The following is a 27,984-nucleotide window of genomic DNA, read 5'->3' as shown; positions in this document are numbered from 1 at the left end:
AATTCCAGCTCACCTCCGCATACCTCGCTGTCGTTGTTTTCAATTCCGAGTGAGAGGCAGGATGAGGTCCTAGGCCTCGTCTTGTCGCGCTTACAATGTAAGCCAGCCAAGAGTTGAAAAGTCTCGAGCGCAAGGCAGCACATGGCGAGGGATGTGGCCATATTCTATCTTTTTTTTTTTTTTTTTTTTTTGCAATGATTAACAGTCCCCTGTCGGTCAAGGAACACTTTCTCGTGGTCCTAATTTACTATTTAGGCTGCGTGACGAATTTTTTTTTTTTTTCTACGGAATTTGTTCTATTCGCTACATAACGTCCTGGCGCATTGTGAACTGTTTTCGTCGTAGTTATCAAAAGCGTCAGTCAGTTTTACGTTTCTGAAAACGTTGATCGCATTAAGGTCGCCGCTTATCTTTTCCGCGTTGCACAGCGTTTCATAGCCTGAGTTTATACTGCACTATATCCTGTCGCTCGGGAAAGCTGCTATATGACGTTGACTTGACCGTTGCTAGCCCGAGGCATCCTTCGCAGGAGCCGCCGTTGCTGGAGCCTCTCAAACGATCGCTTATTCGTAAACAAAAGCCTGCTGTTCTGCTGGCCTAATTCGTCGCGGTAAAACTCCGGACTAATTCATCTCTGTTGGAAAGCCTTATCAGCATAGATAACTGAACACGACACAGACACAGTTGGCCTAGGGGACATGGAGGACTCCGCGGTTGTAATTTGCGTGCACTGCGGCGGTCTATGCAACGATTAGAGAGGACACAAACTCGTAGATTTCTGGGCCCTCGACCATTTGGTAGCGATTAGTCTTGACGATTGTCGTTCTTCGGCCTAGTAACTCGGGCAGTCGCCGTTATGTCAGTCGGAATTACAGACATTGACTTCGTCGAGGCTTGCGATGGCTTCGGACGTGCTGCAGCGAGTCATCGAGACGCAGCTGAGAGCACGCGCAACTTTTGCGCAAGCTGGTTGTGCAGTCACCAATTCGGAGCGCAGCTGTTTTGGAGCGGGGAAAATGACGCACGTGCAGTCGTTCGTTTCCGTGATAGCTGTCTGTCCGCATGCGAGACGCGCGCGCAGTCTGCGGCCCTGGGTGAACAACCCACCAAACTGTTCCGAGCCACGCAATCAAGAGCTAAGAGAGGTGACGGCGCAAAGAAAACAATTAACAAATGAGATCTGCGTCTACTCGTTTGTTGCTGCAGGTGCTCCCAATCTGTCTCACTGCCTTCAAACCTGATGTCGTTCTTGTTTCGTTTCGGTGTTTTTCGCGCGAAGTTCTGCGCCTCGTCATATAGCTCGCGGCAGATTCACCTTGCACTAGTTTCGTAATGTGCGTGCTCGCAAAAAAAAAATAAAATAAAATAAACACGAAACCTGCAGCGCTCATTTTTGTCTCGCTGTTACCATCCCCCCTCTTCCACACGGTCTGTTGGCGTTTCTAATTTCTCCGTTTGTGTGCATCTGATGCGACTCGGCCCCGAACCGCCGTTCTCTAAATGTCGCTCTCTGTTCTAATTTTCCAAGGTGTGCCGGCGTAGTTGCTGCGTCGTACGCGAGATCTTCGCCAGCTTTTCACTCGCTCCTTCCTTGAGGCTCTGCCTCGGGGCAGCGTTTTGCCTCTCGACCGTGCCGCTCGAAATGGCCGTGCGGCTCTTTAGGTCCGGTCGCGTGCGCTATTCGCGAAATGTCGGTCGCTGGAAAACTCTACTGGCGCGCGCAGCGTACAGCAGCGGGATGCTGAGGAGTTCGAGAGTGGAGTCAGCGGCGGAGGCACCGGCGCGTCTACTTGATGGGAATCTGTGTCGAAGCGGCGGGGGTTTCCCGGGCGTCTTTTGTTTGTAGGCAGTCCACCGACCTCCGTCCGGCTTGCTCGCTCTAGCCGCTCCCTTCTTGCCCGGTGGCCGGTATGTTGTACTGACTATAGAAACAAATGCATCCTCCCCACTCCTTCTCTCTCTCTGGATCATCCGCTCCTTCTCTCCGCGACTTCGCTTTCCATGGGCCAAATTCGCCTTCGGCTCGTCTTGCGTGTCAAGTCGGGTCGTCTGAGCAAGTTGGGAATGAGGAAAAGTTGCATAGCGGATAACTTGCGGTTTCCTTCACCCGATTGGACACAGGTGAAGACACAACAGCATTGCTCCTTTTCGCCGCCTCGTTTCCCGGCTGAAGGCGTTTCTCAATGCGACAGCATCCGAGTTCGGAGCCCTCTCTGTGGACACTGGGTTAGAATTTGGCTGAGGCGAAACAGGATTCCGGACACGCGAGAGACGTCACCTCACAGATGCACCTGCGGGCACGCCCAGGGTCGTCCTTGTGTCAAGGGCGTCCAGAACTGTTGAGGGATTGAGGCTGGGTGGGAAGGGGGGGGGGGGGGGGGGAGGTTGCGTGTATTTGCAGAACGACGACTTCATCAGCGCATCTTTTTTTTTTTTTTTTTTTTTTTAACAAACGCAGTGGAAACCTTGTACCGGCTAAATTTTCGCACAAAAGTACCAGATTGTTATTGTTGGCCTCCTGAAAAACGGCACGTATACTCACCATGGGGGATTGGCCAAGGTTTAGTGTTGTCCATAAACTCATTTAAAAGCACAAGCTTTGTCGCAAATCGAGATTGTAAAGAATTATAAAATTCAGCTACAAGAATTGAGGATATAAAAAACTAACAATCATAATAACTTTGATTAAAAAGGAATTTTGAAAAAGGTTAACAGGATAACCTACCAGTTGCTATAATATAGTCGTGTATAATTCCAGGAATAGTGTCTAACGCAACTCCCTTGGCGCTCGCACCGAACGACAGTAAAACGGGTTGGGACAAGGGGAGTCCTAACCTAGATTGGAATCTCCGGGTACCAGATACCACCAGATAAGTACGAAATAGCAGCCCTCGCCTCTTCTTTTTAACTTCTCTACATGGAGCGCTCGCGGCCAAGTTTTTTCTCCGTCGTTAAGGCGAGGAGGAGACGTCGTGCATTGATTCCGCGAAAATGGCACCCTTCTCCTTCGCTCTGTCCTTTCCCGTCGGTCAGGCGGCAGCGGCGTTGTTGCTGCCCAGGGCTCCGTCGTCCTTGGTGTCTACGGGCAGCAGGTTCCAGTTTGCAAACAGCGCTGATCAAACCCATCTGTCGTTTGCGCGCAGGGAGAGCGGCACAGTCGGAGATGGAAAGGGTTCTTCATTGACCCCTTCTGTATTTGTGTCTCTGCTCTGCAGTCTTTGTGCCCTGCGTGTGGTGCCGACCGGCTGGAACGGTCTTTTTCCCGGGATTCGAGTTTGCCGTCTCCGCGGCAAGCGCGGAAAATAGTCGTGCGTTGACCTGGATAGCCCCTGCTCTCTCTTTTTTTTTTTTCTTCCTGCGCAAGGGTTGTCCATCTCGTGATGGCTAAATTTGACGTCGTCGCGGCGTCACGTGTGACCGGACCGGTCACACAGCGTTCGCGATATGCTATTATCGGTTGCGCAGATCGCACGAGGAGCGGGATCATTAAAGCGCGGTAATCACGGTTTCACTGGGCATTTTTAGCATCGGTTAAGCGCCAACCCATTCGATTGTATATGTTCGGGTGAAGTCGTGTTATGAAAGGTGCTGGGAAATTTGAGCGACCGCCCAGCACTTGACGGCCTCTTTGCATGGGACATCATGAAGGGGAGATTTTGGGTACTGCGATATCGCTGAGTTTGTAGCATTTTTGGTCGTATGGGGCTTTCTCTTTCTACGGCGAATCGAGAAAACGCACTTTATTCATAACATTAATTCACAATCACGTACAAACTCAAGTTCATATACAGTGGTGTATAAAGCGGAAAGCTCCTTCGCCTTTGTATTTTTTTTTTTTTTTTTTTTTTTTTGCGGTTGACATGGTTAAATGGCGTCGCTTTCTCACCGGGCACGCCAAACTGACTCCAGAACGCCGAACGATGCTTACACAATTAATTCTCGTGAAAAACAAAACGGAGAATAGTCCCTCGATCTTAGTGCGATGGGTCCAAGGTATACCAAAAATGAAGCCTCTTGATGTTAACGTCTCATCGCATAGTTATATATCACTGAAACGTTCACACAAAGCTACAGTATGCCCCTTTCAAGAGTTTCTTGGTAACAGAAAAGAGTTCCGTTTAGTTGCGTCGCGAGTTGTACTTTCTCGCGTGAAGGCCGTCTTGCTGCCGCATTTCTTCACTAAAAGCTTCGCACCATGCATGCACTTCACTCTTCGTGGTTCCTGCGCTTGACCGGAGTGTCCCCAAATGGTATTAGGGCTCAGTCATTTATCAGTGCAGACTACGGGAATCTCTTTTTTATTTATTTTATTTATTTATTTATTTTTTAATGGCTGGCTTCTTACTGCCCATGACGGTGTGAATAACACCGTCAGTGTAAACGGCGGCTGCTGTAGAGGCCTCTTTTTCGGTCAGAGGAACAGGGATCCGCTCAGGATCTCTTTTTTTATCGTTTTTTGCTGCCATCTGTGCAAGAAAGTGATAACGAAACATGGCCTTGAACGTCTAAACCTCCGCCGTTATGCCTTCACGCATATCGTCGTGCTTGGAACTCAATCCCAAGCTATAGTTTCGTTAAGCAACAGCAGTTATGGGAAAGTTAGTAATCGGAGGCGCACCTCCAGGAAGAACTTCTTAGAAACGCGCATCTCGCCTCAGACGTAATCGTTTGCGGTTGAGGAAAAAGAAAAATCACGGCGCTGTAGACAGGCGGTGCTGCGACCTGCATCACGTGCCCGTCACGCCCGCGGTGCGCGTATGCATGTACCGTTGCTATCCGCTCGCGTAAGCTCTTACGGCGTTCACTCTGCTACCCGATGTGTCCCCGAGATAGGGCGCTTACTCACTCAGGCTCAAGGACCCGCTAATGAGTTTCGGACCTTCAAGGTTGGGGGCGCATGGATCGTCTGGCGCTTCTCGTTTGCTCGTGTTGCTCCCTCATGAGCGGAAGCAGGTCGTTGTCTTCCGTTTTGGTTAGTTTCGTGTTTTGTTGTCGTTGCTGCTGCGGTTGTTCAAGGCGATGGTTCTGTGGCTTTTGTGAACTGGAATCTCTGTTGTTTATATGTTGCGCTTGAGCGATGTACTTCTCAGAAACTGCAGGAAAACGGCGGATTGAGTCAGTTACTAAAGTGTGTGTGTGTGTGTGTGCGGGGGGGGGGGGGGGGGGGTAAATTATACATTACTAGCATTTCTTTCAAACGCCGTGCTATATACGGCAAGGCGGGAATTATTTGCGCGATTTAGTGCGATAGAAGGGTGATAAATAAATGTTTTAATTTCGGGGTGTAATGTTTTATTTCGAAATTGAAAGCCTTCAGCTTTGAAACCAAGTTTAGAATTTTTTTATTATTATTATTATTTCCGTACTGATTTGAAATTCTCAACGTGAAATCTACGCTTTTGATGTCGCGATGGGTTGGCTCCGCCGCAGTGCACACCGCTGAAATGCAGTGCCTGTAATGGAAACATAAATGTCCTCTAAGTCTTCTACGAGAATCGCTTAGACTTCTGCGTCGATCATAACGGACGTAAACTGCTTCTGTCTCATTCAGGCGGTGCCGTTTATCAATGTAGTGTAGGAAAGCCATCTTAAAGGGGTTTTTTTTTTTTTTTTTTTTGCTCGTCTTCGTACCTTCGTTTACACCGACCGGCCAAATAATATGGAAAATATTTTACCTCATCTCCATTTTCAAAAAATTCGAATCTGTGTGGGCGTCTAATTCTGAATGTACGAATTATTCGGTGCTTGAAGAAGCCTTATTAGGTCATGCATTACGGATGCAGTGAAGTTAAATTTGATCGCCAAAGTAACGTTCCATAAACTTTGGACAGCGGATGCGCAATGTATGGTTGTAGTTCCGTGGTTGCGGTTAGGGGGGAGGGGTCATAGGGGATGCGACTTTGTCACGCGGAAGTTCATTGTTCCCATCGGACATGGACCACTGAAGTGCAAGTAGGTGTAGTGCAGGGGGGCTAGTGGCCGCATTTCGGCAAATAGGCGTCCGAGCGCTATACTCGCCAGCTATCTATAGTATAGTTGCCCGGCGAATGCCGGGAGAAGCGTTACTATCCAAAGAGGCCAAGTACTAATGTTCGTCGGCGTCCCTCTGACCGCCACTTCGTCGTGTCCTCGACGCCAAATGCAGATGTGCGCGCCGAACTGACAGGCTGACCGGAAATGCACAATTTAAAGCAGACCGCGTCATTGCAGCGTCTGCGATATTGTCTTGCCTATATCTAATCTCTGAACAATACTCATAAGTGGTGTGCACGAACACAGCTGTAGTTGCTCCGGATTGATACCGCCTGTTGGCAGTATTTGCGGGGATACCTGCCTATTGTTTGCCCGTTCCCACTGCTGACCCTAAAACTGAGAACCCGATATCGCGCTTTTAAAGCTGCTCATTTACCACACGTCGTTAGCCTCTACTACTTCCTAAGCGCGAATGAGGTTTGGTGGCGTATAATGCATGACAAGCGAGGCATATGGAAAAAGTTCTGGAGTCAAATTTATTTTGTTAATTTCGAAGCTGAGAACGTCGACGTGTCGGCTGGAGCGTAAAAGCTACCTGAATGCTTCCGACCCCGGGGTGTCTTGTTCTAAGTTGGGTCTACAGCGGCCTGCGCCGTTGAGAATAGTGTTTAGCGGCGAATCGCCTTGCGCGTCGCTCGCCGGCTGCTGGCGTCCGTGCTAAAAGGGCTGCCCGCTGCCGGGTGAGAAAGGGGGCGTACTGTAACGGGCCCGCGCGGGCACAACCGGTCTCACGGCCGCCGCCCGACTGGTTCCGTTCGGCGGGGGCTGACCCGCTGGCCGTCGCCATGGGGGAAGAAGCGGTCACACCCGTAGGCTTTGCGGCCCCTCGGGTCACGGCGCTTTGCGCTCAGCTGGGCGAAAGTCGTCTCTTGTTTTGAGATATGTGCCTCACCGGAGTAACAAAGAAAGAACTCGCGCGTATCCTGCTTGTTGCAGGTAGAATATAGATATCGGAAGTCGAGGAGGAGGGTGGTTTGTGGGATTTTAACGTTCCAAAGCGACTCAGGCTATGAGAGACGCCGTAGCGGAGGACTCCGGAAATTTATACCTTCTGGGGTTCTTTAACGTGCACTGACATCGCACAGCACACGGGCGTCTTGCTTTTCGCCTCCGACGAAAAGCGGCCGCCGAGGCCGGGATTCGATCCCGCACCCTTGGGAACAGTAGTTGACCTCCCTAACCACTGCGCCAGCCCGGCGGGACGAGGAGTGTGTACGCACTGACTCAGTGGGAAAGGGAGAGGAAAATGGAGAATTCAATATAGCGGGGGCCAGCGGCGATGGCATTTGGCACTTTGTTCTCTAGTTATGTCCAGTGTTTGCGAAGCATTTTCGAATTGAATTACTGGCCATGACATCATCAGCGCTCCGTCGTGTGCGAGAGGAATCCTGATGCGGGCAAAAAAAGACTTCTGTTTCGTCGGGAGACAATCTATCGCGCCGGTTAAATGTATGCCCATAGAAGCTGCAGTCGGAAACGAGGCATCGACTATGGATAGGTGTGACGTCTAAAGAGTAGCGAGTGGTCAGCGTTTGTAGTAACCTCACTAATTCGTTGGGCGAATGATGTAATTTCAAGGTTCAGTATGAAAGACGCTAAATATATAATTGACAAGGTAAAGCAATTGTTTTAACACAGTGTGTGTGTAAGTAAACTATGCTTAGAAACTGAAAGTGAAAATGTTAAACGCTCCACATGCTTGTCAGAAGTCACTGTCCTGTGTGCAAAAGATATTATATGATAAGGAACATAGCTACTGCAGCGTTTACGCTGGAGCTTTGCTCGGACAGTTTTATGTATCGCGCTTTTATTGTGAAATTCTGCCTCGACGAGATGGTAGTTGCGGATGTTCAGCTTTCTTTCCCGAAAGTTACCTAAAGTGGTCAGCAGTTATTAATAAAGCTCAGTAGTACTTGCGAGCGGGCTAGTTGGCTATACGACTCCGACGACCTCCGGCGCTGCATGGTTATTAAATGGCGATTATTAAACATTTTAATTATTAAACATCTACGGGGTGTGCGGCACTAACAGCGTATATATACCTGCGCGTAAGGGACCGACGGGCACAACGGATTAGCGCGGGAATTCGGGGGAAGTAGGTGGCTATGAGTCCAGCTCCTCTTGGGGGTCTGTAGCATGAGTGGACGCAGGTGGTGCGCAGACAGGACGGTGCCGCGAGGCACCTGGCGAAGCTGGCAAAGCAATTTAGGATGACGAGCGTTACGAGCGGAGTGACACTCAGTAACGTGGTGAACACCAGCTTGCACGCGCAGTCTCAACCCCGCTGTCTCAGGTGATACACACATTCACGTGGGCACCCGATGGAATGCGGTGCCGAGCGCCAAACAAAAGCGCTGCGCTCGTGACGACAGGCGGACCGTGGCAGGACCGCTGACCGCTCTTCCCCCCCCCCCCCCCCTTTTTTTTTTTGTAACAGCGGTACTCATTGACTCTAACGTTGCAACGGTCAGGTGAGCGGCCAGGTGTACCGCGGAATGTAGGAAGAACGTGACCCTAGGAGTTTTGCTTTTTTTTTTTCTTTTAGGGCTGGACCTCAGGGGGTAAAACCGAGCCCTAGTGCCCAGTCCGGGGTTCTGGGCTAGGTTTAGATGATCTGCATGTTCGGCTATGCCGAGGTGGGGATATTTCCCAGTTAGCTAGTTCCACCTAGAATCTCTGTTGTAAATGTTGTTGTAAATACTGTGTGTATACATTTTTAGTTATTCTTCTTGCAAACTCCTGTACGTACCAGTCATCGCTACATACCGTCTCCGACGGGGTGCCTCTATAGCGCAAGGAACCTCCGCTGCAGCACGTATACAGTCTCTGACGGCGCACCCCTGGTGCACAAGGTATAAAGAACGAACCAAAGAAACTTTACTCTGCGCATTATTAGTTTAAGCGTTGGTTATAAACTATATACCGCGTTTTCTAATTTTTACTTTACCTTCCGTTCATACGGTTTGTAACTAGAAGTGCAAGTAAGCGATAAGTTCCGTTTTGAAAGAGAATTCCTTTCCGGGATTGACCTTGGATCAGAGTCAGTGCCGCGGACACCGGCCTGAGTTTCGTTGTGATAATCACGTGACTGGTTGTGCACTGTGCCACATGAACGCTGGAAATCCCCTAGGGGAGAGGGGAGCTGCGAATGTCGACCATTATTTGGCGTTCATTAACGTCACACCCTAAGCTAGTTTGTTCGCTACTGTTGCCCCCTATATTATGCTATGCAGTCGACGCGGCTGAAAAAAAAAAAAAAAAAAAAAAATCCGCTGACCCACCTTGAACGCGCCTGCAACATTGAAAACAACAGATTGGCGCTGCGGGCAATTGTAACGTTCATTAAATGCAACGTCGAGGTGGGTGTAAGGTCTTTCTACTGCTAGACTGTCATTGCAGTACGCGATATGTTGTGTATCCGGCTTTGACATTAAATGTACTTTCTTCAAACACTTTCGCTTTCATCGGGAAGCGGGGCGCATTGTTATTGTTAGTGGGTTCGGTGCTCCCCGCAGTATGAAAAACTAAACGTACAGGTATTTCACACCGAGCCAGAAAACCTTTAAAAAAGAAATGGACGCAATCCGCTGGGGTGGCGCAGTGGTTACGGCGCTCGACTACCCTTTCTAAGGACGCGGGATCGAACTCAGGCCTCGGCGGCCGCTTTTCGGTGGAGGCGAAGAGCTAGGCGTCCGTGTGCTGTGCGATGTCAGCGCACGTTAAAGAACCCCAGGTGGTCGAAATTTCCGGAGCCCTCCACTACGGCGTCTCTCATAGCCTGAGTCGCTTTGGGACGTTAAACCCCGAAACTGACCAACCGACCCATCGATTTTAGTTTGCTAGCTATATTTCTAGAACATCGAAAACTCTCAAAATGTTGTTCCGGACACTTTCATTTCATTCATTCATTTATTAATACTGTCAGCCACCATAAGGGGCTGTAACAGGAGTGGAAAATACAAAACAAAAAATGAGCAATATAGAAGACGATGAAAATCAATAGTCAATCAAAAATTGTCTCTGAATACACACACAAACAAAACAAAAATGAATTACACAGAAATCAGAACAACAGCCATCCTACACAACAGCAATAGAACCTCATCACCCTGTGGTAGTACCATAGATGAAATTTTCTAAATGGCGTACAAATTCAGATAATGATGATGATCGAACAGCAGAATCTGGACGAGAGTTCCAGTCCTTACAAGTTCGCGGGAAATAACTAAACTTGAAGCAATTATTTTTTATAGCCGGCAATGGAATGAACCTACTATGACGATGCCTTGATGTCTCATTAGTTTTGATCTCAAAGTAGTCTGATTTATTAATTTTTAGATAATTATTGATAATGAGGTAAAGAGTTTTTAGTCTTTCATACCTGGTTCTGCTTTCTAACATTGGTAGTTGGGCTTGTTGGTAGAGGTCTGTTGAAGAATGGTTACGGCGGTATTTATTATATATAAACTTGTTTCGGATTGTTGAACTCTCGCAGACGCACTGCAGTGTACTTTATTCGTCCATGGTTTTGAGCGCAAATGTGTGCCCTGCGCTCTATAGCGTGGGGTGTGAACATCGATACGTGTAAATGAGGCGGCGCCTTTTATATTGAACCCTATACTGAGAATTAATAACAAAAATATCAGCTTGTTTGAGGACGTTATCTAAATGCGTAATTAGTTGCGTTTCGGCACAGGGGTATGCATGATGCGCGTGGCTAGAATAGAAACAGGGTCCGCTTTCCCCGCATGGAGATAAGAGCAGATACCTGACAGCTAGTGCTTTTGTCAGTTGCTTTTTTTTTGGGACATGTAACACGCACACGCATACACGGACGCTCTTACATGATATGTTCAGTGAGCTGAGAGTTGTCGCAAATGTTCGATTCCATATTCAGTCCGTATGTGCAACAGGGGATCACGTGACTGCGATGAGATCGTCGCCTCAGTTAATGCAAGGACGGAAGACGAAATAGCGTAAATGGGACGAGAGAGCGCGCTTGTTTTCTGCCTCAAGAACAGGGCCCGCATTCCGAGTTTGCGTCGTTATCGAAAGTGTCGCTATCTCACGTGATCTCGAGTAATCTGATTGGTAAAAACACCGGAACCCGGTGTTGCATGATGTTGTCACCTCTTCCGGTTTCGTACAGGCAGCACCGGGTTTCGGTGTTTTGACCAATCAGATTACTCGAGATCACGTGAGATAACGACGCTTCGATAACGACGCAAGCTCTGAATACAGGGCGAGGACTCGCAACGGGGGAAGAAGTAGCGATTGTCGGTATTTTTCTTTTTTTCCGTTACACACGGGACCTATATTTAGACGTCATAGCGATGGATCGGGTGCTGAAACCGACACGGATGAAAAAAAAAAAAAAAAAGAATGGGGAATTGTTTACCGCTCGTTGGCGAATACCATCTGTTGATCAATGTGCAGCAATGACCTAAGTTTGGTTTGTGCGGCTTAACGTCACAAAGCGACTAAGATGCTATAGGATATAAACGTTACCAGACTTTGACGTCTTTACTTCTTTAAACTGGCATTGTGACGGACCCGTTGGGGTAAAACCGCAGCTTTTATTTCAAGACATGTATATCTGTTAAGAGGTGCGCGTGCAGTGGTATAAAATTGGGTTATTGGTTAAGGGGTCACCCGAGCAGAGAGAACTCAGCCAATGGTGACAGTGAACTGTGCAAGTGAGAAACGGCAGTTCGATGTGGGCACATTTCATCCGGCATTGCAGTGTCGTGGGTGCTTCAGTGGCAGGGAGGGTTTCGCCTTGAGGTGCATTGTATTCTGCTCTTTAACGATAGGCGCCGCGGCGTAACGTTTTCTTATATTATGTGTAAGGAACTGTTACACAAACAGCGCCACAACCTTGGGTTTGAAACGGGTATTGTTGTGCATTGGGCCGCTTTTACAGCCGATATAGGGCCATGGCGTAAGTTTCAGTTCGGATTACAATGGATTCATTCGATTCACAAATGTCGATGTTATCTGGTGTTTACTGTGTTCGTTGCAAGTATCATAGAATGATTTTTTGACAGACGTCAGAGTCATGCTCTGGAGCTTTTATCGCCTGCTCTGCGCTTCCTTTGTTATGTAGGAAATATGACTGCCATAAAAAAGAAAAAAGAAAATCTCTGGTATATAACCTGATTGCAGACCGATAGCTGACGAACACGAATGCCGGTTGCTCCACGCTCTATGTGTAGGGGAAAGGGAATGCATTCCATTACAGTGCTCGAGCGCGTTCTGGGTATTTTTCTTTCCTTCCCTTCCCTTCTGCATTTCTTTCTCTTTTTTTTCTTTTTTTTTTTTTTTTTTTTTTTTGTGGACACCACGTGGTCTTATTTCAACGCTTTGCGTAGTTGCCGGTGTTAGATACAACCACGTATTTCCTCATTTTGCGGTCATGTAGTAAGCCAGCAGCATGCTTGAAAAGCCTCAGGAGCCTCGTTTTATGATATTTTTTTTATTTCATCCTGTGTACACAGACTACCTGGTTTCGACAAAAGAACCGTGTAAAAAGTGGTGAAAAAATAAAATCACGCTGCTACGCTCGGAAATGCCATCGGGTCAAGTTGTGAAATGCGTTTGCAAGCGCTCGCCAATCCTGTTCCGCGTTCTTCCATCCGCTTGCGGCGAACTTATTCGTTCATCAGTTTTCTGAGCACGAAATGATAGAATTAAGGAGACGTTCGATCGTGTCTCTTTCTTGAAATGCCTATGGGCTGTGTGCTGCGACATTCGTTTGTGAAACTGCTTCTTTTTTTTTTTTTTTTTCACTTTCCGTTGGGTGTGCATGAAGTGTGGAGTGTATGCACGGGGTACGCTGGTCACTCGATCAGCTCGTTCTGCTCCTGGAGAATTGAACTGGAACTCACTGCTCTCTGACGGCTGCTCCACACGACGCACTCGTCTGCAGAGTCTACATTTTGACAATCGCACAGCTTGCAGACTCAGCTCCCTTGTGTAAATGGCTTGGTCTTTATTCTTTTTTGAGATTGAAAATCAGCTCAGCTATCTTGATGTGACCACACCGCGGCGAACTGGGAACTGAATTTACCTGAATGGCTTTGATTAAGTCATGCCAACGTTGGCCTGTCGACGCCTAGTGGGCAAGCCCAGTACAGAATTCCAACAGAGGTGTCAGTATATGCTGAAAGGCCGTGCAAAGCTCAGGTCAGTTCTCCGCGACACGTCTTTGACTTTTCTTGCCCTCGGATTGAGAGGGACATGTCTTTCGATTTTCGCCGTGAGAATATAAACAGCGCAGCGAAACGAGAGCAAGGAAAGAAAGACAGGCGGGTCCCAATCTTACAGTATTTATGATACGGTCCTTACGCGCATAAGAGAGGTAAGTGCGCAGGTGTCCGTTTTACGAGCGATTTTATTTCGCGGGATCATATTGCTAGGAGTGCCGGTAATCAAGCAGTTCATTAATTTTTTTTGCTTCTTCATCATCATCATCATCATCATAATCAGCCTGACTATACCCACTGCAGGGCGAAGGCCTCTCCCATATTTCTCCACTTAACCCGGTTCTGTGCTAGCTGCATCCACTTGACCCCTGCGAACTTCTTAATCTCATCCGCCCACCTAACTTTCTGCCGCCCCCTGCTACGCTTTTCTTCCCTTGGAATCCAGTTTGTTACCCTAAGCGACCATCGGTTATCCTCTCTTCGCACTTTTTTTTGCTTATGTCTGCCGTTTATAATTAATAAGAAACTACTGTTAATAATAATAATTAATAAGCCCAGCGGTTAATTGAATGCGGAAATGTGCTCTTCCGATCTTATCTGAACAGAGACACCCATAACACCTGTCGGATGCAACATGTATCGTAAGGTATTACTAGGTCATGAAAAAACAATGAGGCGAGCAAGAGCTGTTATATATAAGTATATTATATTTGTCCAATGAAGTCTATTGATTGGAATGCGCTGGTACATCAAACGCGGCGTTCGCGGTAACCTGTTTGAAATCTGACCTTATGTAGCCACCTCCGGCGTTGTGTAGTATGTCTTTTCTGTTTCACCACTTTTATGTCCTTTTTTTTTTTTTCTCAATTGCCTGCATTTTATATTTTGCTGAACACATTGCGCTCGTTGCAACGCTACGTCTGCCACGTCTGAGGTGGGGTGGGAAAGGTGGGAGGGGGGACGCGTGCTCCCGCCCTTGCTACAAGGGCGCACTCTTACGCATGTTTGTTTTTGTTGAGTTGCGACTGTCAGAGCAAGACTGGACTGAAGCACGCGCCGCCTCTCCTTTAGTCCAGTCGTGGTCATGGAAGTGGCATTTGAACCCATGGGAACCAATGCTACTCTTGGTGGGAACAGGCTGCGCGGTCGATCGCATTCTTTGCTAGAGTCTATAGTAAAATGTACAATAATCAACGATAAGAGGGCAAAGACTGAGTCTGCTTTGCCTGTTCCCTCCGCTCAAGTGATAAACGATGTTTAGTAACCGCGCGTGGCAAATGCTTTCCCGTCCGGGCCTGCGTTTCACATGATGCGATGAAATTTAAGCATCACGCAATGCAGAATAGTTGCTGAGGCCCCGTTTTCGCGGGGGATCACAGATCGTCGACCGGCTAGAAGAGAGGAGTGATAATCCACGGCACAAGAGGTTGTTCCAGTTGGCTGTGTGGGAAACTAGCTCGCCTGCGCGCTTCGTCGAAATCATTATTGGTCCCAACGTTGTACCGTCCAAAACGAAGAAGACACCACCGCTGCTCTGCGACGACGCTTGCGTGAGAATCAGTCGTCGGCGCTCGAGCAGCGTGGACGCGCGGCGGAGCTGCACATTCCCGCACTTTGCATCGCCGCCGTCACGCTATGCATCCTCTTCCTCGGCGTCTCGCTTCAGAGGAGTCCAAGGCCGCGAGAGTCTGGGCGTCTCCCCAGCGTCAGCAGCTCCGCGTCGTCTTGCAAAACCAAGAGGCGTCAAATTTCAACGCGCGCGCAGGTCTCGGGTATTCCACGCGCCGCTAAGCCGCATAAAATGTTTTGCATTGTCGGGACGCTTTTTTGTCGCAATATAAACACAATATCGCCAACAATTGCGTACCTTCCTATGCTGAAATTTTATTCATGCAACGGTTGTGGCTTCTGAAAATGCCACGTGAGCAACCTGTAGACGTGGATGATGCCTTATTACACAGTCCCTGAAACCGATGGTCAAACGAATTGGATCCCAAGGGAAGGCAAGCAAAGCACGGGGCGGTAGGGTGTTAGGTGGGTGGATGATATTAACAAGGTTGCGGAGGTCAAGTGATGCAGCTAGCACAGGGCCGAGTCAGTTGGAGTAATATGGGAGAAGTCTTCCCTCTGCAGTGGCTGTAGCCCAGCTGGTGATGATGATGAGCCCTGTTTTTCGTTAAAGCTTTCTCCTAGTCGCTAAGCGCTGCTGAAATGTATTTGGCTGCTAGGTTTATTAACCCCACGCATTGCTCGTAACACGCAGTCTTGGATGAATATTCCATATATGTGATTTTTTTTTTTTTTTTTTTTTTGTAGGGCTGCTTGCATTTACTTTGCGTCAGTGAGAAATCTAACTTCTTTAACTTTGTACACGGCTGTTTGGGATACGGTCGCGAGGGAAAGAGAGAAGCTGTCTTGCGCCATCGCATATTCCTAAGATGTCAACGATCAACTTTTTCGCTACAACTCTAAATCTATATAACAGGACAGGACATTGCTCCGTAAAAGCAAAGTACAAGTGTACCTTGTTGGAATGGCGCGGTGCCTTATGCAAGCTCCACCAAAGCATTACACTGCATACATATTTGCGGCGCCTTGAGTTTCTTCGGCTCAGATTGTTTGTCTTTGGTCCACGCGCTGCGCAATATCCGTTGAGCGTGTGCGTTTGCCAGGCGTTTTGGCAAATGAGAAATGGAGCTCGCGCCGTTTCTGGCACTGCTCTTGCAGCCGCACTTCCTGGCATTTATTTCTCAACATATGTGCATCCATGTCGCTGTACCGCTTATCAAGCTTACCGATTTCTTCGTTTCTGGTTTTGCGTGGAGACTGGGGTACACTTTTTGTCGGATATTCGCGTTCGCTTCTGGAATGCATTTTCGTTCGGTTTTCCTTGTTCTCTCCCGCTTGTTCCTTTGCTTTTGCCTTTCCTTTTCGTTTGTTCAGCCGCTGCCTGCTGCCCCTTTCTCTTACTCCCTATACCTCGACTATCCGTCACTCGGAAACCATGATGCTATCTGCCTTTACAGCTCTGTTTACAAAACTTAGGACGCGATCCACGTGATGGTTTGTTGATATCACTCGCGCAAATTTCAATGCGAAGTTATCGATCTTTGTCTCTTGCTGTCTGCTACCGTGAGGCCATCAATTATGATTCTTGTTGCCTCTAATTCGCTTCTTGGTGTACACTTGGTGTGTTTAGTGCAGTTGTTTTTTTCTTAGCTCCTATCCCTCAAGCGTACATGAAACAGTGCCCTAAGTAAAGGCAGCCTCCGGAGGCCATCTTATTTCTATATCTAATATTCATGTTAGTAATATTTATACATTGATACAGCGAACCACTGGCTACAACGAAAAGATTTCGAGACAAGTCCTTGGCGCCACTTTCGAGGGGGGGATTTTGACGAAACAGCATCGTCGTGTGGCCTCAATTCTTCATCCGCTTACAAAAGAACAAAATTAAGGCGTAACGCGGTTATTTAAGCGCGAATCGAATTTGATTGGGGGCCTATGCTAGTTATGCTATTCGCGGCTATACTTCGTCTGAACGATCAACAAAACTCTGTTGAGATGTTCAATCTGTGGTGTAAACGGCAGGAGACACTTCCTCTTACAACTTCCGGCAAGTGCACGGAAGTAGCCGTCCAAGCGTTCTCCGCAGCGTCCGTAAAAACGGTGAAGTGCGTGACTCTACCGACAGGTGGAGCGAGGTGGGCGCTTGCTTTCAATTGGCTTCGCTTTGCACCAACGCCGGCTTGCTCGCGATTTTCTGGCTGATCGGTCTGACGTCACGACTGAGTTCGTTCCCCTTTGCCGCACGCACGCTGCCCCTATAATAAAGTTGTTTTCACGTTCCTTGCGGGGACCTTTTCTTGTCTCGACGGCGGATATCTTTTTGAGAGAGCTGATAAGGGCGGCAAGAAGGAAGGGAAAGGGATGCAGGGTGCCTTATTGGCGCTGACGTCTTTTCGGACACCAGGGTTACGAGATTCCGGTTTGTGAAAACGTTGTTACAGGTGTCTACTCATACATAAACTGTTGCCTTGCGTTGCCCAGAACCGTTGTACCTATCAAAATCGCCATCACCGTGACAACATTTGTTTGTGTTAGTATACCTACAGTGAACTAGAATGTTATTCTAGTTCACTGTAGTACAAACATGGCTGGTCCCAAAACGTGCGCCCGCTTAGGCGTGTTTGCACTTGTGTGTGGAGTTGAGCAGACGATAACCTGCGGTCGTGACAGGTTGCTTGGCCCCTGGCTTCCGTTCTTGCGTCATATATGTGTTATTGATTCCCAAGGATGTGGGATCGAATCCCGGCCTCGGCGGCCGCTTTTCGATGGAGGCGAAAAGCAAAGCGCCCTTGTGCTGTGCGATGTCAGTGCACGTTAAAGAACCCCAGGTGGGCGAAATTTCTGGAGTCCTCCACTACGGCGTCTCTCATGGCCTGAGTCGCTTTGGGACGTTAAACCCTTAAAAAACCAAACCATGACGTTCAATGCAGCTGCCCACTCCCGTGAGTGTAAAATCTAATCTCGAAGTTAAAGTTCTTGGCAGCCATAGTTGGATATTTACTGCTAAACGTTTGAATTGAGTAACATCGGGGGGGAGACGGGTAACGAAATTTAAGTAACGATGCAAAAATTTTGCTGGGCAGTTAGCACTGAAAGGCAAGACCAGCAGAAACAAAGCACTAACGAAACAAAATATTATTCAATAGCCGCATGTTATCGTGCCGTAGGTGCAGTTGACTCCTCTAGCTGTTACACGTAAAACAATGTATTAAAGCTAACGGTAGCATTTGTTGCGCCGTTTCGAGCATAAAAGGGAGCCCATGCGCGAAAAAGAAAAAAAAAAAAAAAAAAAAGTCGATGAGTGATAGCCTCTCGGAAATTGTGCAATGTTGGGTGCGATGTCAGCTCATATAGAAAAGAACTTACAGCCGTCTATGGCGTCTTGAGTTCCGCGCGGAACCAGCTTGAATGTAATTAGAGCGATGAGCACCAACACAGGCATTTTTAGTACAGAAGCATAGGTCATTGTTGTGGTACTAAAACACATTTCCGCGTAAAATAGAAAGTAAAATGTGTTATAATCGTACACTCCCCCAGTAAATTCAAAGTGAAAAAGTACCGTCAACAAATTGCATAGCCTCTTCTTGCGGGAAGTACTTCAAAAGAGCAATCTGATAGGTTTCTGATCGGTGCTAAAGAAATAGGCGTTGACAATTAATGCAGGTTGACAGTGTAATAGTTTACTCAGGACTACTCTAATACCAAACATGGGTCTCGCCATAACAGACTGATTTCCCGAGTATGTGTTCTTTTTTTTTTTTTTTGGGGGGGGGGGGGGGGGATGCTACGCTTCACCGCTACTCCCTTGAAAACGATAGCGACCCTTCGATGAGGACGTTCCGACTTTTCCTTAAAGTGGATGCTAAGATGGGAATAGCGGACCGGCATGTGTCCAGTGTATCTGGATGCGTATCTTTGTTGTTGTTTTTTTATTGAGTGCGTGGATTTCCTGGGTTACACATAGTGTCTTTGTTACTTTCTTCAGTTGTTTTACGGCGGCTAAGGAGTCTGTACAGATGTGCGCTTCTGTTATGGAGTCTATTTTATTTATGGCCTCCATAGCATCGCGGATTGCATATAGTTCCATCACAAGCGGGTCCGGCTATTCTGATACATATTCATTATGTGCATTTAGTTCACTGTGTGTTGGGCGAGTAGCTGCTGTTCTACCGCCATTTTCTATAATTGATGCGTCCGTATATGCAATACAGGTACCTGGAAGGTATACATCAACCAGAGGTCGAGAGGCCAGCTTTTCTTTACGACGGAGCCGAGTAGTTTTGTTTGTCGTAATAGTCGTGAATTCCCACGGAGGTGGGTCAGCTGCTCTTGGTGTTTGCACTGTCACTTCGTCATAAAAGGATGCCATGGGCATAACGTACTTTCGCCTCATATTCCTTGTTGCCTCTTGTTGTTTAATTAATTCTGTCAACGTAATCAGCTGTGCAAATTGGAGAATAGAAGCAACAAACTTTAACTGAGTAAACATTTGATTAGATTCATATTTAGTACAGGAAAGCAGCGTTTCTGGCGCATGTATCTACTGCTATCATCATCACGAGCATCGCCATCATCATGATCATAATGTTACGTGGCGACAAGCGATGACAACAGGAGAACAGAGGACAGAGAGAAGATGGTCGATTGTCGTGAGATGACGTTTAATGAATCTGTGAGCGGGCCTAGCGCGCGCGCTCCTGCCCACGCCACTGCCCTCTTCTTCCTCCTTCGTCCGTTGCAATATATTGCAGCTCACTTGTTTAACTTCCAAACTCACGTTGGTCACGTGATCTCCGGAGGTGCTGACACGACGGCGCCTGCAGTTTCAAAATAAAATTGGTGCCGGGGTAGCACTGACAGTTGCTCCTGCGGTGTTTGATCGTAATTGAAATTTGTGCATTTTATTTACTAGCACGAGTACTCACCGGTTAGCAATGGATACAGGCTTTCTTCTTGCCTTTTACTCGGCTCTTATGGGATGAAATGCGTGTTGAAGAGTCTCCGAACCGCACATTGTATTATATGGTTAAACTTCCTTCGCACTGCTAAATATTCGTCTCGTTTTTCGTAGTTCCGCGCGCACTTGACTATGTATGTTAAAATGCATTTTTGTGCCATTCATCTCATCCTACGGCATTCAAAGATGAGATAAGAAATTTCCTGCCCTTATAGTCCGACCACTTTTTCTTGGTATTGTTCTTTTCATTTCTTTTTTTTTCTTTTTGAAAGATGTGTATTTTTCTTAGTTTTACGAAATTGTCTTGATGATTCCGTTCAGCCTTTATGTCTTATTGATCCCATGTACCGATCCCATCTGTAACGTCAATAGACCTTGAGGGTAAATAAATCGAGCGTTTGTTTTCTTTTTCATTTTTTTTTTTTATTACCCGAGAAACTGTTACTGACGATGCCTGAAGTAAATGTTAACTTGGCAGTATCTTTTAACGGTTGCTGTATTCACTTTTTTTTTTTTTTCGCTTTTCTCTTCCAATTCCGCAGTTGCTGAACGACCTCGCCAGGACACTCGTTTGGAACCAAGGCGCTCCGAAGAAAGCCCAGGCCAATTCTGTATTCTACACAGGTAATTATTTGTTCCTCACTGGAAAATATATAATACGAATGCGTGACATTGTTTACTAGTTCTGCCGGGAAAAAGGCGTGTTGTCTGTGTCGAGTGTGCAATCACAACGTCATAGTATAGGTAAGCTTCTCGCTATGCACTTTTCCAGCGTCAGTAATATAGGGAACTTTTTTTTTTTTTTTCTGGAGCGGGGTAACAATCCTTGGGGACAGATCTTTGTGGCTGTACTGCCAAGGCTAGGACGGCGACGGAGCTTTCCTTAAATAATAACTCCGTCAAATAGTTCACGCGCATCATGGTCGCTGTCACGGTTTAGGTTTCAGTTCGATCTTGACGTTAAATTAATTGTCATGAATGCGCTCATGGGTGGCGTAGACGAAGTAGACAGAGCGTTTGGGCCAAAAATATGTGCGCCCAAACTTCAATCGTAAGGTGTATGGTAATCAAAAAATGTAATTGTTGATTAAGCAACATTTTATAAGCACCATAAATATGCAATGACACTAGTGATAATTAGGGCTAGAAATAGTGATAATGGTGATGGTAGATTATTATAATGATAGTAATGGTACTTATAGTTAGTCTGGCGATAATAGTTAATGATAGTTATTTTGATAGTGATATATAGGTGATCCGTGATAGTGATCAGGAAATTTCCAACCCGATGGTGGCCACCCGCAAAATTGGGCCCCCTGGGCCCTAAAAATTTAACCTCACGAGTATAGAAAACTGGGCGAGTTGGATTGGATTCATCTTAAAGCAGCGCGAAACACAGGACAAAAGAACAGGAGACGACACAAGCGCTTTCTAGCAGCTCCAGTTGTTAAAAAGTGCTTGTGTCGTCTCCTGTTCTTTTGTCCTGTGTTTCGCGCTGCTTTAAGATGAATTTAACCTCGTCAGAACTGTCCACTTGTTAAAAAGTGCTTGTGTCGTCTCTTGTTCTTTTGTCCCGTGTTTCGCGCTGCTTTAAGATGAATTTAACCTCGTCAGAACTGGACTAAATGATTCGAGCATGGCTAATTTAGGGGTGGCCCCAAATTGAATTCGACCATCTTGGATCCTCGAATTGGAACGGTCATCTTGGACACTAGAAATTTGATCTCGCCATAATTTGACCAAAATCAACCTTTGACCTAATTAGAGTATGGTCAAGCCAGCGGCAATTTTCAAATTTGGTGGGCCCTGCCAAACATTTGTCCCTCTGGATCCTCGAAATTTGACCTCGTCAGAATTTTGGCATAGTTAATGGGTCGTCAAATTCAAGTACGGCGAACTTAATGGTGACTTGCAAATTTAGGTGGACAGTTCACCCAAAGTTGCAACACCCAAAAAAAGAATTGGTGTGGTAAAACTTTAATATCCAACAGATACAGGATAGTCTGGACGGCTGCGTGGAGCCCCATGGATCCGGGCGGCGTATTCGGCCAGTCGAATTAGACCTGGCGGAGTTTTTCTGTTCTTGTCTCTTGATTTATATTTTTGATTTCTAGACACGTCCATATCATATGTAAAAGATCCGTCTTATCCTGACATAGTTTGCACCTCTCTGACAATTGTTCTGGGTACCACTGGCTAAGGCTAGCTGTATTCAGGAAAGTCCTTATTTGTAAGCGCCTCCAGATGCTTTCTTGGCTCTTATTTAGTGTCCTCTCTGCTGGTAGGTATCCTACCCTGTTTAGCCGACAGTGCTCAGTAATCTTTCTAGCTTACTAGCCTGTCCCTGCTCAGTGTGTACGGAGGGTCAAAGCATATTGGTTCACATGAAATGCGCGCAGACTGCGGAACTGTACCCCGCGTAGAGCGGCCCGCCCGCGTTCTATCTCATAGTTTCGGTTTCGTTGCTTCCCACAGCGTGCGCATAGTTTCGGTTTCGTGGTTGCTGGCAGCGTGAGCTTGCCTTGGTGCGGCTACAGCGCTCCTGTTGCCGTTAACGTTGGTACTTGCGCAGTGCAGCCATTTCAACAATGGATGTGCCGGCAGTCACCTGTGTACAGCTATGGACCCTTGGCAAAACTCTGCAAATCAGCTTCTCTGAACAATGAAATCACCTTCACCCTGCCTGCGCAACCTGCTTTGAGGGAAGAAATTGGGTGCAGTGCTGGAGACTTGTATTGAGATAACTACACACCCATTCCCTACACTCATCTGGCTTGTGTAGGGATTATAGGAGTGATGATAGGGCCGTTTAACGTATTGCTGTTTTATACATCTGTGATTAATATACAAGCAGGTGAATCTACTCGCAAAATTTTAGTGCCTAGAGCGCGGCGCATATTAAAAAAAAAAGCGCGATAGAAATTGGAATTTGAAAACTCCTCCCACCGAGAGTGACCGCCATTTTGAAATGCTCGTCTGACGTCACAAGAGAATAGGCGGCGGAGTCTTGTTGCAATGCAGGGTTCAATATCAAAGAACAAGTCTTTTTATTTCGTTGGTCGTCCCTCATGCATAACATGCTCATCAAGTAGTGCGTGATGGACCATGGCCCATTTTTAGAAATTGCTTTTCTTTAAACTGTATCCTACCACGTGCGGTGCGTCGACACAGCTGTTTTCTCCCACCGTTTACTTCAAAATGGTGTCCGCGGAGTTGTTTTCCGCGTATAAGTTATGTATTTCGGTTGAGTGGCAGGGAGAATTTTAAGTGTCATTTTCATAGCAGTATAGTGTGGGTTCTTTTTTTTTTTTTTTTTTTTTTTGCCGGACGAAAACGTCAACATTCCCAGAATTAAGACCCAGGTTAACCATTGTTTAGCGAAAAAAAAATACAAAATTGCATTCTCCCAGTGTCTCTTGAAATATTAGCCAAGGCAACTTTATTGCATAATTACATTTCAGAATTGCTGTTGTTTTATTATAATTGGTTTACAGGAAAGGAAAGGCGCAGTATGTGTCACACTTTCTCTGGCAATTGTTTCGACGGTACACCGTCGCGCCTGTCGCGTGGCGTTCCTTGGTGCGGGTCAAAGTGTGGGTATTGCGCGCCGATGCAATGAGTCATCCCACGCATAGCCGAACCACTCCGACACCCGCGCCCAACGACAGTGACGTCACGCGCGCGCGCCGTCAAGAGGCGCGCACCTGCGACTAGCGACAGTGACGTCACGACATAGAGGAGACCAATCAGGGGGCCAGAAAGCTGTGACAGTATCTGCTAACGGCAGATGACCTTGACAATCTTAATATGTACCCTTGTTAGCTTGCACAAATACGCGCGATGGCTTGAGTACTGCCGCTTTACAAGCGGGAGTTGAAATATACGTGCATCGCGTGTTTGTCGAATATAACTTTACATAGTCATTATCGCTTAAAGAAAAGTTTGCTTTGTTTCAACGCTCCCTCTTCTCCGAAGATGGCGTGGCTCCGGTGTCCAGTTGCCTGGGGCCATGCCGCGCTCCCAGCTCGGTCCTGGGCGCGCCTGCGCAACCCATCTACTATGAGCCTCCTGACGCCGTAGGCCTGGTGGCCACCGGCTCTCCGCTGCGCACCGTCGTAGCACCGGGCTGTTCGACAGCGGCCGACCGGTGCTGCAGCAGCAGCAGCGGTAGCAGCGGCAGCAGCAGCATCAGCACTGCTGCGCGGCCCAGTGCCGCGGTGTCCCCTTTTAGGGCCAAGCCCATGTCCGACATCGGCCCTGCTCCGGTTCCCGCATACGGCTCCACCACAGGCGCTGAGGTCAGTGCCAGCAGCCCCTCATGCACTGATATCTGCCGTATTCATAGCCCGCACTCCCGCTCTGTAAGTCAGAAACGGGTGGAACGAGGTTGCGATGAACGGTTTGGTAATAGTGCGTTGTAAGCCAGACGCAACTTTGTAGTGTTCCCATTAAAGAGTAGCTGCATCACTTTTCGAGAATTTAGCGATATTCAAGGATTAAAGTCTCCATAGGTTGTAGGTCATTCATGCAAAGTGTTTTTACACTAGCATTCAAATTGGTGGCGTAATCGACGATTAAACCGCGAGCTTCACCTCACAGCACCTAAGTGCTGAGGAGAAGCGTGGTGATGACGTCACGGACGGTAGTATTCCTTATGTTCATTACCTTCGCCCATATCCTGTTGTGCCTTTTCTGATGGTGCTGACCAACATTTCTAGGGCTTTGCTTTCGTCAGCTTTGTTTTTACTTCTTCAAACCAAATCTGTCTATGCAGGAAACGTCCTGGTACCGTCAATGACGTCATCATGCGCCCCCCCACCCGTCGCTGTGCAGTGCGGAGAAACCTGATAACCGTTGCGGTTTTAATGGCTGATTGCACCGTTCTTGCAAATGATAGTGCCAAGGTTGTTCGCATGCTCAAACTGCAAGCTATAATCATTCAACCGCTCGAAACTCATCGGAATCAAAAACCGGCGCAGCTTCCCTTTAAGGTTAATTTGGCCTGTTTGAACCGATATAGCACTGCATATGTGACGTCATTCTGAAATATCAGGGATGAAAAATCAGCCCTGAACGATGAGAATTGCTTTTGTAGCTTCATTAGTGAGATCGTCGGTTACTTAGCCGTGCACATTTTTTCCAACCGATGGCGACACCGGTCCAAATCCAGATAGATGCTTGTTCCAGCCAGTGCTTTTGACAGGAGCACTCAATTTTTTTTTTAAGAGGCAAAATTGTATTTCCAAACTGAACACCGTCAGCTTTAAAGGCTAGCCCGTTTTTAAATTTTCGTTATCGACAGTGTGATTTGAGATGTTGAATGTTAAAAATGCGCTTATCAAATGCCTATTGTGTTGGCTTTCCCTCATTGCACAGTTATGTAGTGGCGTCGTCAAACGTGGTAATGTCGTAACTTCTACAATATCTTCAAACATACAAACGGGGTCTCTATATGAAGCTTAAAACATGCGATAAGAGCCATTTTATGTGCAATGCCGGAAAGCCAACTCAACGAGCTGTCAAATGCATATTTTTGACGTTCAACAGTTCGAATCACGCGCTGGATTAAGAAAATTTAAAAACGGCCTTCAATGTAAATATTGCCTATTGAACCAAGGTAGGAATAGTTAACTGTGTAATCATGTCCGCGTAATTTTTAAAATAAGTTTGTTTCAATTGTTTGTTCATTCGTTTTTTTGTTTGTTGCTCCACGTGGAGCTAAAGCTACCGCTGAGCTGGAACTAGCTATTGTGTTGGGTGTCTCCCGAAAGGTCATTAGCAGCTATTCTTGTTTGCGCTTTGGCCCTGTTGAAGCCACCCTTAGACGTCTGAATGTTTGGGCGGTGGAAGGAATATTATTTCCAGGAAATCGCGTCCTTCCAGTAGCTGTGGCTTTCTTACCGAAATTGTCTGTTTGTATTTCGACTGCCTGCTGTCAGTTTCAGAGCTTAGGACAGCCTCTTTTATTCCTATTATTTCACCTGGTCTCTGAACCTGCAGTGTTCTCGTTAAGGTTAATTTGTCCTGTTTGAACCGATAGCATTCGATGTGACGTCACGGCGAGGGCTCCGTCAACGTGGTTACCTATCATGCCTGCTGTTTTTCGGTTAATTTGGCTTGATAGAGTTCGTAGTCATGGTGATCTACTGGTCAGTTCCGCTGTGCTTAGCGTACGAAGAAGCCGGTCTTAGCTTCCGCTGCTATGCGAAGCATTTAAAGATGTAGCATACCGAGATGAGTAAATGTAGAATTAGGAAGCCTTCATGGGCTATTGTGTGCGACGGACAAATTAAAGAGGGCTTTCTGTACCCAGTTTACAAGATGCTGGGAAAGTTGTCTGACTACTCTTTCCGTGCTGTTTTCTTAGCCACTCTAATATTTGCAGATAACGGGAAACATAGCATGTAAAGTTGTTGCCAGCATTTACTCCATCCGTCAACCTCTCATTCGGCGACTTGGCTCCCATGCTTTTTCATATAGCCACTAACGGCAGGCCGACTGAAAAAAAAAAAAAAAAAAAGTAATAATTAACAGTTCATGTATTACCACCTAAACAGCGCAACTGTTACAGCTGTTGCGCTATACGCAGAGGCGAACGGGGGGCCGGGAAGTTCAGTCTCCCGGTAACATCCGGGATGTTGCCGAGAATATTACCGGAAGTTCACGGCTGTCAAGCAGGCGAAACATGATAATAAATTCGCGTAGCCTTCATTAAATTACGCGTGGTAGTAGAGCACAAAGTGCCTTTGGCTACGCTCATAAACATGCCTCATCCAAGGCCGCCCTTACAGCTTCAGATTATTCTTTCAATGACAATCCGCGTAGCGGGTGCCACAGCACTAAACGCACCTAGGGCTGAGAGCTTATAGCTTGATTACCACATGTCAGCTCGAGACAGAATTATATATTATCGTGTACCGAATGACTGAGGTAAAAACAAAAACAAAAAAGCCCAGGAAACTAGACATGACTCGATAAAAGTTTGCTTACCCGAGATTCTACCGCTGCTGTCTCGTAAGTTGCCACTAGCCGTGACTGACAAAAGCAAGGTGAAGGCAAGCACGAACCTTCTAGGCTAGACGAAAGGAGCTGGAGCATTCGGTGCTGGAGTTCTTGCCGTGACGTCGTATCGGCTCCCTCTCTTTCCGAGACACATGCCGCATTTTACCAATAGTGGTAGTGAGTGATCTATGCGGCTCACCTCGCTTAATTAATTAATGTTTTTTTTTTCTTTTTTTATCCTTCTACGAATGAAACTCTTGAGTTTACTGCAGCCCTATGATGTCCTTCATTTGAATGCGTCAGAAGTAGAGCGAAGTGTTTCATGTTTTTTTTTTTTTTTTTCATACTTTCAGAAAGCATGCAGGTTCTTTTTTCTGAAGTCAGAGCTAACAGCCGTTTTTTTTTTTTTTTCCTAGTTCCTTTATACATAGTGATGTAATAGCGAGGTGGGTTTCTAGCACTCATTGCAATTCCCCCCCCCCCCCCCCCCCCTCTCTCTCTTTTTTTTTTTTTTTTTTCAATTGCGTGCGCAGGTTTGCGACGGCAACTGCGGCAACATCATGTGCAGCGTCCGGGCGTCTGCCGACAGCCCTCCGTCCTCCGAACCTTCCACCTTACTGCCTCCGGGTCAGACCACTGAGCTAACGGCCAAGACGTCGACAGGCCTCGACATCAACGAAGACGACGACTCCGGCGGTGGCGGCGGAGATGTCAACGCCGGCGACGCCAAGAAGCTGGAAGAAGGCAGCGCTGGCGCCAACAACAAGAACGGTAGCGGCAGCGCGGACGGTTCGCAAGCGCGCACCGTGCCGGACGTCGCGCACGACAGCGAACTCAAGCGTGCCGCGCTCGCTGCAGCGGCGGCCGCTGCGGGCGCTGGCGACGGCGACAAGCCAGCTTCGGGCGACGTCCGCGCGACGACGCTTGGCGCTGCCGTCGGTTCTGCGACGTCGGCGGCCACCGTGACCGGCGCGCCGAGCGTCGAGTCTTCTGCCAACGTCAGGGTCGTCACGATGCTGGGGAAGCTTCGGGGCCGCACGGTGAGTTTGGGCGTGTTTCTTTCCTATTCTTTTTTTTTTTTTTTTCGCAGCCTTTGTTTCTGTTTTGAAGTTCCGTCGCTGTTAACGTTCTCCAGGTAGACGTATTTCGAGCGGAGCTGTTAATCAAAGCTTTCACTTGCTTAGAAGATAGCGTGTTTGTACAGCGCAGTTGACT

At 47.3% G+C, this 27,984-nt stretch overlaps 1 protein-coding gene across 2 annotated transcripts in view; it reads left to right on the top strand.

Annotated features, from left to right (window-relative positions):
• LOC146208651 (uncharacterized) overlaps window positions 1-27,984 on the top strand; it is a 295,550-nt gene that overhangs the window by 227,405 nt on the left and 40,161 nt on the right. For both annotated transcript variants that reach the window (XM_084595733.1, XM_084595723.1), the window contains exons 9-11: window positions 20,310-20,391; window positions 23,743-24,065; window positions 27,303-27,809. In XM_084595733.1, coding sequence (XP_084451859.1) covers window positions 20,310-20,391; window positions 23,743-24,065; window positions 27,303-27,809 — 912 coding nt within the window. The remainder of the gene's footprint in view (window positions 1-20,309; window positions 20,392-23,742; window positions 24,066-27,302; window positions 27,810-27,984) is intronic.

Source organism: Amblyomma maculatum, chromosome 1 (assembly GCF_055883805.1).
Source record: "Amblyomma maculatum isolate TAMU_Amacu chromosome 1, ASM5588380v1, whole genome shotgun sequence".
NCBI lineage: Eukaryota > Metazoa > Arthropoda > Arachnida > Ixodida > Ixodidae > Amblyomma > Amblyomma maculatum.
This window is presented reverse-complemented; position numbering and strand designations above follow the sequence as displayed.